Source organism: Pholcus phalangioides, unplaced genomic scaffold (genome assembly GCF_987345545.1).
Source record: "Pholcus phalangioides strain wild (caught in Gottingen) unplaced genomic scaffold, Ppha-v1.0 ptg000001l_1, whole genome shotgun sequence".
Lineage (NCBI taxonomy): Eukaryota > Metazoa > Arthropoda > Arachnida > Araneae > Pholcidae > Pholcus > Pholcus phalangioides.
The window spans coordinates 1,589,527-1,606,098 of NW_028301594.1; the positions used below are offsets into that span (position 1 = coordinate 1,589,527).

The 16,572-nt window shown below is 35.2% G+C and overlaps 1 protein-coding gene across 1 annotated transcript in view; it reads right to left on the minus strand.

The window, feature by feature from the left end:
* Window positions 1–2,575: 2,575 nt before the first annotated feature.
* The window catches only part of LOC149089644 (uncharacterized), a 123,585-nt gene continuing 109,588 nt past the window's right edge, over window positions 2,576–16,572 (minus strand). Inside the window, exon 3 of the mRNA XM_089232876.1 lies at window positions 2,576–5,013. Coding sequence (XP_089089002.1) covers window positions 3,676–5,013 — 1,338 coding nt within the window. The 3' untranslated portion in view covers window positions 2,576–3,675. The remainder of the gene's footprint in view (window positions 5,014–16,572) is intronic.

Consider the following 16,572-nt stretch of genomic DNA (forward strand, 5'->3'; position numbering starts at 1 on the left):
CAGTACACTCAAACAATCATGTACGAGTACGTCATAATATCGAAAAAGACTTATATAATCAAACCTTATCCTTATATATGTACAAAACAAGGAATTGGCTTTAGGCGTAGGTCGAGAAACAGATTTTCAGCCAATCTCGCGTAAAACAAGAGCTACCATTTTTCGAATGTAATCTATCATGAATGACGATAAAACAGAAGGATACGTTTACAGTACCAGGCAAAAAATAATTTGCCGTTATGTATACGTAGAGCCAATGAGAGATTGCTTCTGCAAATCTTTGTAATTTGTATTGTATAATTATCTATTAGTTTATTTGTGTATTTACTAGTGGGATTTTCGTCTGGTGTTTCTACGAGATAGCCATCTTAAAATTAAACGGGTTTCTAGAAGTCACGGGGGCAAAGGAAATCTTTAGAAATCAGAAAATAAAATTGACAATCACGTGATACGAAAAATTTTCACCCAACGCGCTCTTGTTTCTTTTGAAGCGTACACAAAGTTCACATTTATGCATACATGCAAGTTACAAAACAATCATCCACCATTAACAAATATAATTTAGAAATAAAAATGGTACTTACGGATGCTATCCAAACCTGAAACAAATACAGAGATTTCTCGCCAAAAACCAGTTTTCCAACTTCAGCCAAACGCAATCGAAAACACAGTAGTATTACGATATTGGAATAGAGGTACCGTATAATTACCTTCATTGTTTGATCAAAATCAATTTTCCATCATCTGTCGAATAATTCCAGAACCAGTTTCTTCGCGTTAGACAAATGAAGTTGAAACCAGCTTTTCTGGTGTTAGGTAAATGCAGCTAAAACCAGTTTTTTGCGTTAGATAAATGTAGCTAAAACCAGTTTTTTGCGTTAGATAAATGTAGCTAAAACCAGTTTTTTGGCTTTACACAAATACAGCTTAAAACCAGGTTTCTTTCGTCAGATAAATGTAGCAAAAACCAGTTTTTTTCGTGTTTGACAAATGCAGCTGAAACTAGGTTTTTGGCTCTTGACCAACAAAACAACCACAGTACCGTCAGCTATTCTTTCGTTCGCGTATTTCTGAGCGTACGAAGGAACGCCTGAATCTTCGAAAAGACAATCACTCAAATGTGGCACCAAATGGGTTTTGGATAATACGTAAGCACCAAAAAAAAAAAAAAATACATACATTCATGCATATAACATCACAAAGATATATACCATCATTTTTTTCCACGAAAACATTCGCAGTTACGGACTTGATAAAGTCCTATAGAACTTTGACATGCAAAATAGATGCCTACCCTTGGATCTCACACTGAAAAATCGAGGCTCAGGCACAGTGAAAATTGTTCATGTTTAGTTTTTTTTTTTACTAGATATTTATGCGTTTTTACATATGAAAAAAAGGAAAAGAAATAACCTTCTGGATTCTTCAGTTCAAAGGCGCTTCTCATCACATCACAGTCATTGGAAGACAGTTGTTAGTAGAAGCCAAAATCTATATAAAAACCTCTTTCTACATAATATGATATGATTATATGTTTCCTTCCAAAATATAACGCTCTCGCGTTTGATGATCGAAATATCCGAAGGTATTTGAAATAATGTAATAAATTTTATTATAACCTGTAATCTCTAATCATGTTAGGAATGATGTGTGTGAACTCGTATTAGATGTCTAGTTCTACACACGGGGCCGTCTTAACGTATGGAACCTGTGGCGTCTAAATGGATGGGTGGGACAGCGGGACCTGGACACAGGGCCGAAGTCAAAAGAGAGCCACTAATTACTAAAACATTCCCATTAAATCTAAATTTCCGTAAATATTCTTAAATTATTTCTTTCATTCTTTCTGAAATTATCCTTTCATTCTTTCTGAAATTATTCTTCCATTCATTCCGAAATTATTATTTCATTCGAAATTATTCTTTCATTCATTCTGAAATTATTCTTTCATTCATTCTGAAATTATTCTTTCATTCATTCTGAAATTATTCTTTCATTCATTCTGAAATTATTCTTTCATTCATTCTGAAATTATTCTTTCATTCATTCTGAAATTATTCTTTCATTCATTCTGAAATTATTCTTTCATTCATTCTGAAATTATTCTTTCATTCATTCTGAAATTATTCTTTCATTCATTCTGAAATTATTCTTTCATTCATTCTGAAATTATTCTTTCATTCATTCTGAAATTATTCTTTCATTAATTTTGAATGTTATCAATTTTGAAATTATTTTCCTTCCATTGTGTAAATAATTACAAAATTACTTTTTTTTCCATCATATCTGAATTTTTGTCAATTCTGAAGATATTTCCTTCATATCTCTTAATTTTATTTCAGTTCTGAAATCATCTTATCCATTAGTACTGCATATTAACGTATTTGGAATTTTAATTGTTGTTAATTGAATTATTATTATCGAATTATTATCTTTCATCGAATTATTATATTTCATCAAATTACCAAAACAATTGATTTTATCACAAAATTCTGTATTGTTTCTCTTTTTTTGTTGTTAATTTAGAATTTTCACTGACTCTGAAATATTTCCTTCATAAATTCTTAATTTCCATTAATTATGAGTTTTTTTATTAATTATGAAATTATTTTTCCATTAGCTCTGAGTTTTCGTTAAACCTGAGTTTTTATAAATTCTGAATTTGCATAAATTCCTTTTGAGTCTTTGAGGGGATGCTAACCTTACTCCCTTCCGAGCTGTATTGAATCTGGGCTAAGAGACAAATTATCAGTTACAGAAGTGCACCCCTTCACGAGATCAATTGTTCAATAAATCAATTTAAAATACAAAATTCTGAATTAGTTGGCTGGTACTTTATAGGTCTTATAATTCGGTCCCATACGATCCCTTTATTCGAAGTATCGTGATGCTATTTAGATCGCCTTGTTAGCTGTATCATCAACCATGATACACCCGTAAATACAAATAAAATGATGTCTTTTCAGAATATTAACTACGCGTGACATAAAGTGTGCATGGTTTTTTTTAAGGATAATGAATGTTTCACTGATCTATGATTTTTAGAAGAGCTTGTGATTACGGAGGCTATCCTTAGGAATGTTTTTCATGAATCAGTCAGTTCTTCAATGAGAATGATTCAATCCCTGAAAACTCTACAAAAATTGTCACAAGTCCGTGCAATTGCGTTGATATGTGATCAAGTTTTTATCAAACACATCGAGGCACCTCAATATTAATTTCAGCGTGAGATTCAAGGTTAGACAAACGTTCATTTAGATAACTTTGGACACCATCATCAATTATACGGGTGTATTTTTGAGCAATACTGAATCTATACACTAGTTCCCGTATTTCAGTCAGTCGCTTAATATAGAACAGAGATTCTTTTTATATAACACTGAAGAAAATACACAATAACACAACAGAGATATATATATTTTTTTGAACAAATACGTATTTCAGGGTTTGATCAAGCGTCTGACATCTCCCCAAAGGCCTTTTTTTCTCTATAAAAGGAGAGAAGACGCTTCTCTCACATTCGCGAATTTCTTAAACTGATTCCAGTCATCCGGAAGGAAAGAAAAAGAAGCAAACAGGTTTTTTGGTGTGATCTTGATCGGAACTGCAGTCGATCCACACTTCCGGAGAGAAATCGATTTTTTTACATTTTTTTTCTTATGAGAGAGATGCTGATCACAAGAAATGGTCGCCAGACCTGCACCCGCCTCTGCTTTCGTGCATCATGGCTGACAGTTTCGTGGCACGAGCGCTCCTCTCGCCGACTCTGGTCTCCATGCCTATGTGTACGCGGACCGTACCCCTTGGCTTCTCCTGGAAGGTACTCTTGGTGAACTCTGGGTGAGCCTTACAGCAAAAGTACCTCGTCAGGTAGACGAAAGCTTGCCCGAAGGATACGTTAGTGAACGCGTACACCAATCCACAAAGGCAGCTGTAGATCTGCGCGATGATGAGCAACGTCTCGACGGTGTTCGGAGACGATGACACGTAGTCCGTTCTGGAGGATAAGGAAGAGGAAGAGGAGGGAGCAGATGTAGAAGCTCTGATTCCAACACCTCCTCCACCTCTTCCTTGTACCGAAGACAACGACGTCGTTGTAGCCGTCGTCGACACCACCGTGGTAGTCGCCTCGGATGGTGATATCGAGACGGCGATCGCGAACGGCATCCAGAAGCACAGAAACATGAAGTAGGCTAAGGCGTTGCTCCTGAACAGCTGCCTATGCAGGTTCTCCTCTCTACTCTCCAAGCATTGTCTGGACTCCAGTTCGCTCAGGTGCTTCTTGTAGCTGTGGATGGCGAACAAGAACGTGCACACGGTTAGGGTCAGAGGAACCAGGAACGACAGAAAGAAGTAACTGTACCCGTACTCCCGCTTGCACACATCGTGGGTGTCATCTATGAAGATCAGAATCAAGATCCAGTTCGCCGAAGCGATCCAAGTCAAGAAAACTGCCGCCACGACCACCTTTACGCCACAGCAGGTCGTGTAGGCGTACGTACCTGAGCTGAGCTGCCTCTTGCGACGAGCTCTGAGTAGGTTTTCGATGGCTATGAAGAAGAAGTTGATGACGGATATGAAGAAGCACAGCAAAGCGCTGTACCACTGCCAGTAGCACACGAAAGGGTACCTGTGGTTACCGGATAGGATGGCGATGCATGAGGCCGGAAATCCGAAAGTCGTTATCAGAAGGTTTGCCAGACCCTGGTTCGCGAGAAACACGTTGCCTCGGTGCCTCAAGTTCTCCTGTATGATGAGTGCGCTGATCTGGAATATATTGACGGTCGTTCCGATGACGGCGAGGACCGCGTACAGGACCAATGCGACCACGTCGTTGTTGGCTTCGTCCGAATAGTGAGATGACGACGACGCTACGGTCCTCGAGTGGTTTCCTGTGCGATGGAACAGGGACAGAAGTCTGCTCGCGTTGTAGATGATGGGTAATGGAGATGTCTGCGGCAAATGGAATTGCCAGTCGATGTCTTCCTCGTTGAATGTGTGCTCATGGACGGCCTGTGCAATAGAGAGAGAAAATAAAACTATCAGGAAAATGAGTCAACTCACAATGTCACGCATAACACGTCGTCATATTAAAGGTATGTGGAATAATGAAAGTAATAATCAAAACACGTAATAGTGAAAACGATTGATGAGATTGAATCAAGTCCTAATAAAGATAAAACAAAATTTCTTTTAAAAAAACAAACTTTCACAAGGTCTGAAAGAGGCTTTCACGCCACTCCTCGAATTAAAATCATTATTAGGATTGAATTCTGATTATGATCATTATTAGGATTGAATTCTCATTATGATCATTATTAGGATTGAATTCTGATTATGATCATTATTAGGATTGAATTCTGATTATGATCATTATTAGGATTGAATTCTGATTATGATCATTATTAGGATTGAATTCCGATTATGATCATTATTAGGATTGAATTCTGATTATGATCATTATTACGATGAAGTTCAGGTTATAATGATTCATATCAATGGTCAAATTTTTCGTCTGATAATTGCCATTTTGAGAAGATAGGTGTTAGGAACCGTGGTCTAGTAAAGTTTCGACCACAATTAGATGGGCTGCGAAATAAAAGTTATTTTCTTCTTCTTGGCTATCCACAGGTTATTTCTGGAGTCGATGGATATCTAAGATGATTTCTTGAATCCGTTTAAATTGGATGAGCTCAGATTTCAAGGAGATATGATCGAAGTATTCAAAATTTACAACAGGATGGATAGGATGGAACCACGAGTTATTAATACACCGTCAGTCAACTACTTCGACAAATGGGACACCAGTTTCGTTTAATAAGGGACAATTCCAGATTCCGGTGCCCCAGGGAGTTTTTCTCTAATACGGTTGTTGATAAATGGAGTAGCAATAACTCCGGGGGTCGTGAATTCTAATTAATTATGGTTGATGAGACAACCATAATTTTTTTGTGGGCAGCATATTAGTTTTTCTTTCGTGATAAAATACATTTATATTGGGTTGCTGTATTTTGGTTATATTTGACATTCATATCCTTATAGGCATCTTATTTCAGCCACCTCAATGGGCATTTTGCCTGTTGTGGCCTTTGCATTTGTAGGTGTACATCCTTGGTTGTCCTGAGACTATTTCTCGAATCGATGGATGTCCTTCACCGTCAATCAGAGATTTTCTCTAGTCAATGAATCTCCATAGCAGTTCACCATAGTCAATGACACCATCGTCTCTAGAGTCAATGACACCATCGTCTCTAGAGTCAATGTCAAAATTGTCTGTAGAGTCAATGAATCTCCATTGTTGTCCACCAGACTATGTCCAGAGACAACGAATCGCCTTGGCTATCCAGAGACTATTTTACAGCCGATGAATATCCTTGGATGTTCAGGGGCAGTCTCAATGAGTTGATGGATGTTTTTAGCTCTCCACCAGAGACTTAGAGACTTGTCTCTACAGCTGATGTAACATTTTGGCTGTCCAGAAACGGGGTCTCTGGAGATTACTTTCAAGGCTTTTTTTTTTTAAATTTTTCTATCAATTGACACTTGGAGGACCATTTTTTGCCATTATAATGGATTGTACAAACTAATATTTAAAAAAGAATTTTTAAAATTAAGTATGTGTTTGTTATACCTATTTTTATCTTAGTGGTAATTATAACGTGGGACTGACTACAAGTTAGCCTGCCTTAGATGAATAGATCTACTTAGACAAGACTCAAACATGAACAAAAGTTGATTGATAGCACAACCCAACATGAATGTGGAGTTTGCAGAATGGCAGATGTTTTTTAGTAAATCAAACACACTAATCACAAAAATTACATTTTTTTCCCCCTATCACCCACATATTTTTCACAAATCAAAAAACAAAGGGAGCCTATTTAATAACATTATTGTGAAATATGATCGAATAAAATACATTGTTATTAGAGTTTAAAATTAATTGCAGAGTAAAATAATAATAATAAACATATAATTAATTAATTAAAATTCATTTCTGAGTAGAATGACATTAAAAGCACAAAAATTTACTCAAAGTGAGGTCTGAGGTAAATGTTTTACGGGATTAAATTTTTTCAAAAGAAAGTTAGCAAGTTTTAAAATCGCGACTTAAAAATAAAAATTTACTTGCTACAGGAACAACATTTTCTTGGTACAGAAATCGGGAAAATGAATTTACCAGATATTTTTCGCAAGAAGAATCACTTTTACACTGTGCAGATATCCCTAGACTTAAACAGCGCTTTTGTCTTCCACCACTGATCATGATTTATCTCAGTGGAGACTATTGATTCTAGTAAGAGAAGGTCAAAAAGTGTCTTACTGCATAATGATAACGATCTTGCTTCAATTCCTGTAGCTCATTCAGTAATGCTATTAATTAAAAGAATCATATGAAAACCTTGATTTCCTCCTCATTAAAATAAAATATCAAGAATTTAAATGGCAAATTTATAGTGATTTCAAAAATTCTAACGATGTTATTTGGCCAGCTAGGTGGTTATACAAAACTCCCATGTTTCCTACGTGAGTGGAATAGTAGAGCTAAAAACCAACACTGGATGGGAAAAGAATAGCCTCCAAGGGAGAATTTAAAACCAAGATCAAACAATGTGATGCGGTAGAATTTAGTGGATCCTATATAAAGCAAGTCTTCTTACTACCGTTGCAAATAAGATTAGGTTCAATGAAACAATTTGTGAAATCTTTGGACAAAAATGGTGATTGATTTGGCTATTTGTCTGTTGTTTTCCCACATTTATCGGAGAGCAAAATCAAAAATGTATGTTCGTTGGCACAGATATAAGACGGTTAATGAAGGGCCAAAAGTTTGAGAAACGAATGAGAATGAACGAAATCAATTGAGAAAAAAAAACATGGGTTTGTTAGTTTCCAGGACGCCAATGAGAGATTTTTACGAAATAACTAGGATCGTAACTGTACAACGATACAGGAAAAAATGCTACAAGAAACGAGCCTAAAAATATATTTTTTGCATTCCCATCTTGAATATTCTCCTGAAATATTGGTTCGTTGAGCGAGAAACAAGGTAAGAGATTTCAGCAGGAGACAAAATTCATGAAAAAACGATATCACGGACACTGGAATGTCCAGATGATGGCAGATTACTGTTGGAGGTTAAAGACAGATATTACACCAGTTCCAAATAAAGGGCACACAAGCTTTCCTTTGAAAGAAAATAATAATAATTTATTGGGTGAAATGTTTAAGGTATATATCAGCTTTCACTATTATTCATTAGACTTTTTTTCAAGTAATTTTTCAAGTAAAAATTCCAGGTTTTGTAATTTGTATACACGAATTTTCATAAAAATGTATCAAATTCGAATTTCTCAGTTTCACAACTGTAAAAAAATCGTTACGTGTTACACTGACATTGACATTGAAGGACCGGACACACCCCGCTTCCCATCTCAAGGAGATATCAAAGCGTTCCCGAAAGATGGGTGCATCCGGAATTTTATTAAATATGTATACGTATATATATCTATATAAATTTGTATAACAGAATAACAAGTCCAATTACAATAATACAATACAATACAAATACAACGCCACAACAGGCAAATTGCCCAACGAGGTGGCTGACTTAAGAACATCATGGATCCCCGAGCCATTTTTTGGAGGCCCTACCTACTACTACTACACCACACATGTGCCCCGCCCACACCCCCCCCCCCGGAACCCCCCAACTAATCGTTACATGCGGGAAATGTGCGTGTACGTGTAGTGAAACCTGACGTGAAGTTTTTTTGTTGTTTCTCTGTAATGCTTGTTATGTGTAGTGCTGCCATCTGCCACTAGTTTTTCTAACTATGAGTGAAGTGCTATGATTGAATGATTTATTGTTGTAAGACTGTTGCTCTCTGTGGCGAGACTTTTTAACGGGGAGATCGGCTCGCATTTGCGCCTTGAAGTTGGGTACCACCTTACATTAAAAATTCAAAGGCTGGTAGTGCTTATACTGATGTAATATTTATGATAAGTTTTGTGTTTCTGAAACCACAATTCTGTAAGAAAACGATGAGCACTGTCACATATCTCACAAATATCGACAAATTAAATTATGCTTCAATTACCCAGAAATAATTCTGAGCATTTAAAGAGCATTTTTTAACATATATTTATTTTTAGAATACAAGAAAATAGTAGATGTGTGAAAGTTAAATTTATGTATGTAAAATGAAGGTAAAAAAAAGCAAAAATGTTTCCTGCATTTTGTCTATTTTCTTGTGAATTGGTAAGTTGCTTCATGTCTCATTAGCAATTTTCTAAACCAACAAGCTAGTAAAACATAGTGTGCAGATATAATTTAAGTAGACCTAATTATTTTTGTCAAATAAATCAAGTTATCTGTAAGTTTTGAATGCGTTTCAATCAAACTCATTAAGGTAATTAACTCAGCATCATTTTTAATTGTTTGCAACCTTTTATTTAAGGGCAATAAATAGGAACACTACTGATTTCAATTTTTCAAAGCTAATACAACTCACTTATACAGGACACTTATACATACACTTTATACAGGAGTATAAATCAACGGAATAATTATGATAAATCATGATCTAAGAATCGAAATATAAAATGATATTATAGTGTCCTTGGCACGTCCGGACTCGATAATCAAATTCCGTTGGTGGTGGTCCGTCTGCGTTCGTTGGATGTCATTAGTCGTGTAGGCCGTACAACGACGAATCGATGTCATGTTTGCGTCACATGTCCTGGTCCAAGTGTCCAAGTCAGCCAATGTTCGGACACCCAGATGTTTTCGCTCATTCTAGGCACACATTCCTGTTCCATAAGCATTCTACGTCTTAATTCTCCTGGACAATTAGGAGATTTTCATCTCCTAATCTGTTACGTGTTACACAAAGATCGATATTATATTTGAAATCGTCATATCCTATTTCATCTAAATTACCTAAATTTATGTAAACCCCAGACAAAAAGTTAAATTTTGTGGGCGTGTTATCGATTAGATGTTACGTTGTTTTTTAGCTCATAAAATATATATATTTTTTAAATAGTGTTTGTAAAAGTCAATAATCTGGCGTGATTGGTCCAATTCAGCCAATGTCTCGTAGCCAAGTATGTTTTAAATTCAAACATTGAAGACGATGATGAGGACGGACTTTCAAATCGAAAATCTCAGCCACGGGATCGATTCCCTCATTTCCATATGCATACAATCTTCATCCGTCCTGAAAACCTCTCTTTGATGAATAAAGAGAGTGTATGCATATATTACAGTATTATAACAAGCTGGAGTGAGAAATCCGAGCTTTGGATTCCATCAGTTTTGATTCATAATGTTACACGTCACATCTTTGCCATCTTCTCATTAATATGAAGAGCTTTATGAAGAGCTGCTACGTACCCAAAAGGAAATTGCAATTTTTTTCCCGTACCTATCAAATTTCGTTTTTCTTTCACTCCCTTACACCAATCACAATTTTTTAGTAGAATTTTCGGGGTAAGCCTCGCACTTCCTAGTCCCGTACAGGAGGACATTCCGCAGAATTTTCTGGATAAAATATTTACGATGCCCTAACATTTACCATCTTCCATTTATCAGAAACTCTTCTTTGTGGTACTTGTATATGGGATGATGCGCCGAAAATCCTGATGATAAATTATCGATTCTCAGTTATATCAGTTTAGGATTCATGCTAATCAGACCACTGGTTATAATAAATTTCCTGAGTATTAAAATTAATAGCTAAACAAATCATTGATTTGATCCATAATGAAAAGATATACACTGTGTCCTGTAAATTCACAAATTTACTAGCAAAATGCGGTGCAGTGATTTTCTTCTGTGCAGTGTCCTCTCTCGTCAAAAATTTGAACTTTTGTTATGTACAACCCCCCCCCCCCTCCGTGAGCATAACTTTTTCGAAAACCGCATTCAATTTTTCCAATTCCTTGAATTTTTATTAGTTTCCAAACCATTTGTGAATTTGCGAGACACCGTGTAAATCTGACGTGGTAGCTACGTCAAGCTTTCCGAAGAATGTTTGTCATGCCTTCTGGAAATGCTGCCGTCGTTTATCCGAATCAAACAACTCGGCAGTGATTTTGCCTGTACCACTTATTATGCGTGAATTTTGAATGTCGTAGGCCGCATTATGCTCTCTGTGGAGAGAAAAAAATTTGCGGCCGTGTTTATGACAAAGCCCTCTCGATTCGAAACTAGAAAAAAATGTAGGTTGAAACTTCAAAACAAAACTAATTAACCTTTTATTCAGCCGTGTTGCTCGTAAAAGCAACATGATAATCTTAAATTTTTCAAATAAAGACAAGGGAAAATTTTAAGCTCGTTTTAGCATTTATACTTCTAAGCAACTCCTATACATTCGATTTTTACTTTTGTTCATGGAGTTTCTACAATCACTAGTATAATAGCTCAAAGGTATATTCATATACATGTCTCCTATTTACAGACAAGAAAAGCAAGAACGAGTTCTAACCTTTGCATTTTGGAGGGAAATGCCGTTTACGGAGGGGACACATTGCTGTACATCCTTCAAAAATGATAGAAAATAAGTTGGCAGACATTGCATTAAATTTTTGCACCATTCAAATCTATCTAAATCATATAAATACAGTGTGTTCCTTGAAATGCAGCATCTCATATTTCTAAAGGACGTAATATTGCGTCCAAACACCAGTGGAATGAGTTCAAACAAGTACACTCTGTTTTCTTTCCTCTCTCCTGATCATCCCGATGCTTTGTTGCAACCTCACAATTTTTTTTTTTTTGGTTTTTGTATGCCCTAATAGTGATTTTTTCCTCGCATATGATGTATCTTTCTTATAAGAGTGAAAGAACAGGTAGGGTGAGGGTGAAAATAAATACTATAACTTTGCACCTACATTCTTATCACCTTATCTTTTATACTGTCTCTTACTCTTTTATTTGTGTTTTTATTTCTTCCCATTTTCTAATGTGCGGTTAGATTAGGACACAAGGTTACTATATTTATTGCCAATTCGTCAAATAGAGAGCATCCGAATTTCTTGCCAATTCGCTTGTAAGAGAAGGGGTTAAATATTGACAATACTTTTTTGGCATGTAATAGCATTCAGGGTACCTCATTTGCTTGATATATAACCCTTCAAAATTTTTCTCCTCTGGATATTCAAATTCTTGCCAATTAAAGGGTGAAATATCAAAAAAATAATTTTGCTTAATTGAATATTTGATTATGCAAAAAAGAACCAGGATAAACAGTTCCCAAAAGCATTTTCCGGGGCATTGCAATTGTTAGTCAAAAACCGGGACGTCTAGCTACTCTACGTCCTATGTATTATTGTATTTCGATCCAAAAATCAACTAAAAATATCTTACGATTTTTATCTTTCCGTACATAAGGAAATATCCACCAGGGAAACAAATAATTTTTTACAAAAGAAATGTTTTCTTTACGTGACTTTAGCTAATGACAAATGCCGGAAAAATTCTCAAAAATGTCTTAGAAGCATACAACAAAAAAATTTAAAAAAATCCGGAATTAATGTCTATTTTGTTCACATCTCTTCGGTTATATTCGAAAGCTACGAGAATTTTTCTATCCTAAGAGATTTTTCATTTCAAAAAACCTTATTTTTTACTATTATTATGTAGGATTACGTACCATTAGTGGAATAAGAACAACAGTTTCTTCCCGATCAAAAAATCCAAAAACACATGATTTATGTCATAGAAAGCAATTTCTAGAAATACATATCTGAAGTTGTCTATTCATGCTTATGATACGTAATGCCAGAATTCCATCATACGCCTAATTACACACAATATTGATATCGATCCTCCAGAGTCGTATCGAAACCCATCACTTGTCATCGAAATTGATTTCAATCTCGTCCAGAACGATATACGCCATTTACATCTGTTGGAAATTATCAATCATGACATGCTTGCTCTCTAGCATGATTCGGAAAGCTGAAAATGTTGGACAAAACATAATAATTTAATCGATATGATGCAAGGTTTTGGACATTGATGTGCGATTGAACCTGCCATTTTTTGAAAAGAAAAATATTTAAATACTGCATTTGATAAATTCCAAGATGATAAGTAAATATCCAAAATTTGTTTTTATCTAGTGTTCTTCGACATTTTTAAAAACTTTGGATCGGTGAAAATGGGAGAAATAATTTGCGGACCAGTATAAAAACAGACCGGCAAAAAATAAATAACTTTAAGAAATAATTCGAGGAAATTATTTCTTCACGTAATAATTTCCAGAAAATAATAAAGTCCATAAATAGGATAAATAATTTCAAGACCGGCAATATAAATAAATAGGGAAAATAATTTGAGGACCAGCAAAAAATTGATATACAAGCTAAATAATTTACGGACAGGCAAAAAAATTAATAAATGAGAGCAATAACTTACGTAAATTACACTGTCAATGGGGCGGGTCGGAGGGGTTTCTGATATGGGTCGTAAAAATCTACATACGATCCGGTTACAAATCTATCTGTTGCGCCACTGATAGTTTCTGGAATCTTCATGATTTCGGCGGCCTGGGAAGAGACCCAGGCTTTTGTACGGCTGTCTCGAGCCATGGGTTTTAATTAATTTTGGAGTTATTCGGCATCCAGAAGGCTTTGTATTATTACAGCAGGAATGCTGAAATATTATTCTGTAGAAGAACATCAATATATAAACTAAACGAAACTGATGATAACTTGAGTAATTAAAAATACATAATTCCAGAATTGACGAGGGAAATTCTTGAATTAATGAAAATTGTTATGTTTCCAGAATTAATGAGAAATTTGAGGGCCTTCAATTTAATGCCTGTTCCAGATTCATGAAAAAAAATTTCAGAATCAATGAGAAAAGATACAAAATTAATGAAAAATAAAATTTCAAAATCAATGAAAAATAAAATTTCAAAATCAATGAAAAATAAAATTTCAAAATCAATGAAAAATAAAATTTCAAAATCAATGAAAAATAAAATTTCAAAATCAATGAAAAATAAAATTTCAAAATCAATGAAAAATAAAATTTCAAAATCAATGAAAAAAGATACAAAATTAATGAAAAATAAAATTTCAAAATCAATGAAAAATAAAATTTCAAAATCAATGAAAAATAAAATTTCAAAATCAATGAAAAATAAAATTTCAAAATCAATGAAAAATAAAATTTGAAAATCAATGAAAAATGAAATTTGAAAATCAATGAAAAAATAAAATTTCAAAATCAATGAAAAATAAAATTTCAAAATCAATGAAAAATAAAATTTCAAAATCAATGAAAAATAAAATTTCAAAATCAATGAAAAATGAAATTTGAAAATCAATGAAAAATAAAATTTCAAAATCAATGAAAAATGAAATTTCAAAATCAATCAAAAATAACATTTCAAAATCAATGAAAAATAAAATTTCAAAATCAATGAAAAATAAAATTTCAAAATCAATGAAAAATGAAATTTCAAAATCAATCAAAAATAACATTTCAAAATCAATGAAAAATAAAATTTCAAAATCAATGAAAAATATAACGCTATTGCATAATAGCTTGATATTCGTTGCGGGGAAACATCCAGGTTGGAAACATCGTAGAACAGGTGAATTGCTTAAAGATAAAATGCCTTTAGGCTAGTTGTCCACTGGAAGCTACCACGAGCAAAAATAAGTCGCGTCTATGCGCAAAACTGCTATAGCGCGGTCTTGCGCACAGAGTAAGAATAATTTATATCTTTAGTCTATGGCCTTGCGCATACACGCGACTCGTTCCGCGACTTTTTTTTCGCTCCTAGTAGCTTCCAGTGGAGGACGAGCCTTAGGTTGACACCAATCTGGTTACAAGAACTTTTTTTTTTCTTCTGACCGTGCACAATACCAGTCTGTCGCATTGAGTAATTTACTACCGTTCCATCCCTTTTCAGACAAGTTCAAATACACGAAGATCGGGCATTGAAATCACATGCCCTCCACCCTCCCTCTCCCTAAAATGATAAAAAAAAATTTCAAAATTTTTGAGAAAAAAAAATATATTCAATAAAAAAAATAAGGTTTTCCACACCTAATTTAATCAATTTCATTTTGAAGACTGATAATTCAGAATATTTTCCCGAAGAATAATCCTGCCGCCTTCCTCAAACTCCCAATCCAACCAGTGTACCGAACCCACACCTCCCGAAAGTAGGCCCTGCGTACTCCCCAACTTCCAGGGGCAAGTGAATTGTGCCTCTAGTGTGTGTGCTTCTGTACGCAACATTCTACGCGCATTTCCACATGCTGATTACTTAATTCCTCTTGCTTGCCGTGTCTGACACGAAACGGTGAGTGTCTGTAGATGTGAATCCACCCTTTATAGGGTCTGTTCCTCTCTGGGGTGACAGGCAATGCATCATATTCAATCATTGCGCTTCCAGAACCTCTATTAGCCAATAGAAACCAATATATAATACGTATTGAGAGAGGAAGATAGAGAGTGATTCCCATTATTGTTTTAAAAATAAACAATTCAAACGTTCGAATCTAAAGGATGGTAAATAATGATTCCAAGAACGGCCTAAAGGCAGGGATAGATAAACCAAAAAAAAAAAAAAAAAATTGACGAAAATAAAAACACGGCATTGAGGAGAAAAAATGGAGGTTTTTGGCATATTTCGGGTCTTTTTCACACATATATATATATATACTAAAGGGAATGAAGAGGCAGGCGGAAAGTGAGTTTTGATGGATGGAGAGCCACGAGACAGCTGCGAGAAATATTGATGGTGAGGAATTTTCATCTTCGACCTCTGAGAGAGAGTTGGAAAATCTATTAAGGGAGATCCTTTGGCTCACCAATGACATCCTTCTCTGCTCCTCTTCAGAAATCTCCTCTGATGAGGTCTCCGCCAAAAATATAGAGCAAAAAGTGAATTAATATCTACAGCTCTCTAGTCTCGCATGAGCTAGAAATAATATTAATAATGATAATAAAAGAATTCCTGTTTTTGGGATGATCCCCCGAGGAAATGTGTTCCCGTATAATTAATGGTGTTCCCGCTGGAGAACAGGAAAATAAATCCAGGCCGATGAAGAACAAAAAATAAAAATGATGAATTTTATTTTACTTTGCTATGTATCTGGTATCTATTGCGAATTTTGTGATACTCGTCGCAGCTGTGACTATGTAGTTAACTCTCCAGCCGCGGGCGTTTTTTGAAATTTTCTAGAGAAAATCGCGGGGTATTTTTATCCGCTATGTATATACCGAACACGAAAATAGCGTACCGTGCAAAGTTTTATAAAATAGGTAAAACGCGATAATAGCTTACCCCGCAAAATTTTGTAGAGTACGTGAAACGCGATAATAGCGTACCTTGCGAAATTTCATAGAATACATGTAAAGCGATAATGGCGATATAGAATAGGCGTACCGTAAAAAATAGAGTAGGGATTTTCCGACCGACCGACCGACCGAATTCAATTTTTCTCGTCGTTGCCTAGAGAGGGGACTGCCCTTGATGGCTATGAAGGCGGTTATAGACAAGGTTGTGCGTGGCCCTTTAGTTTACACGTATTGAGAAC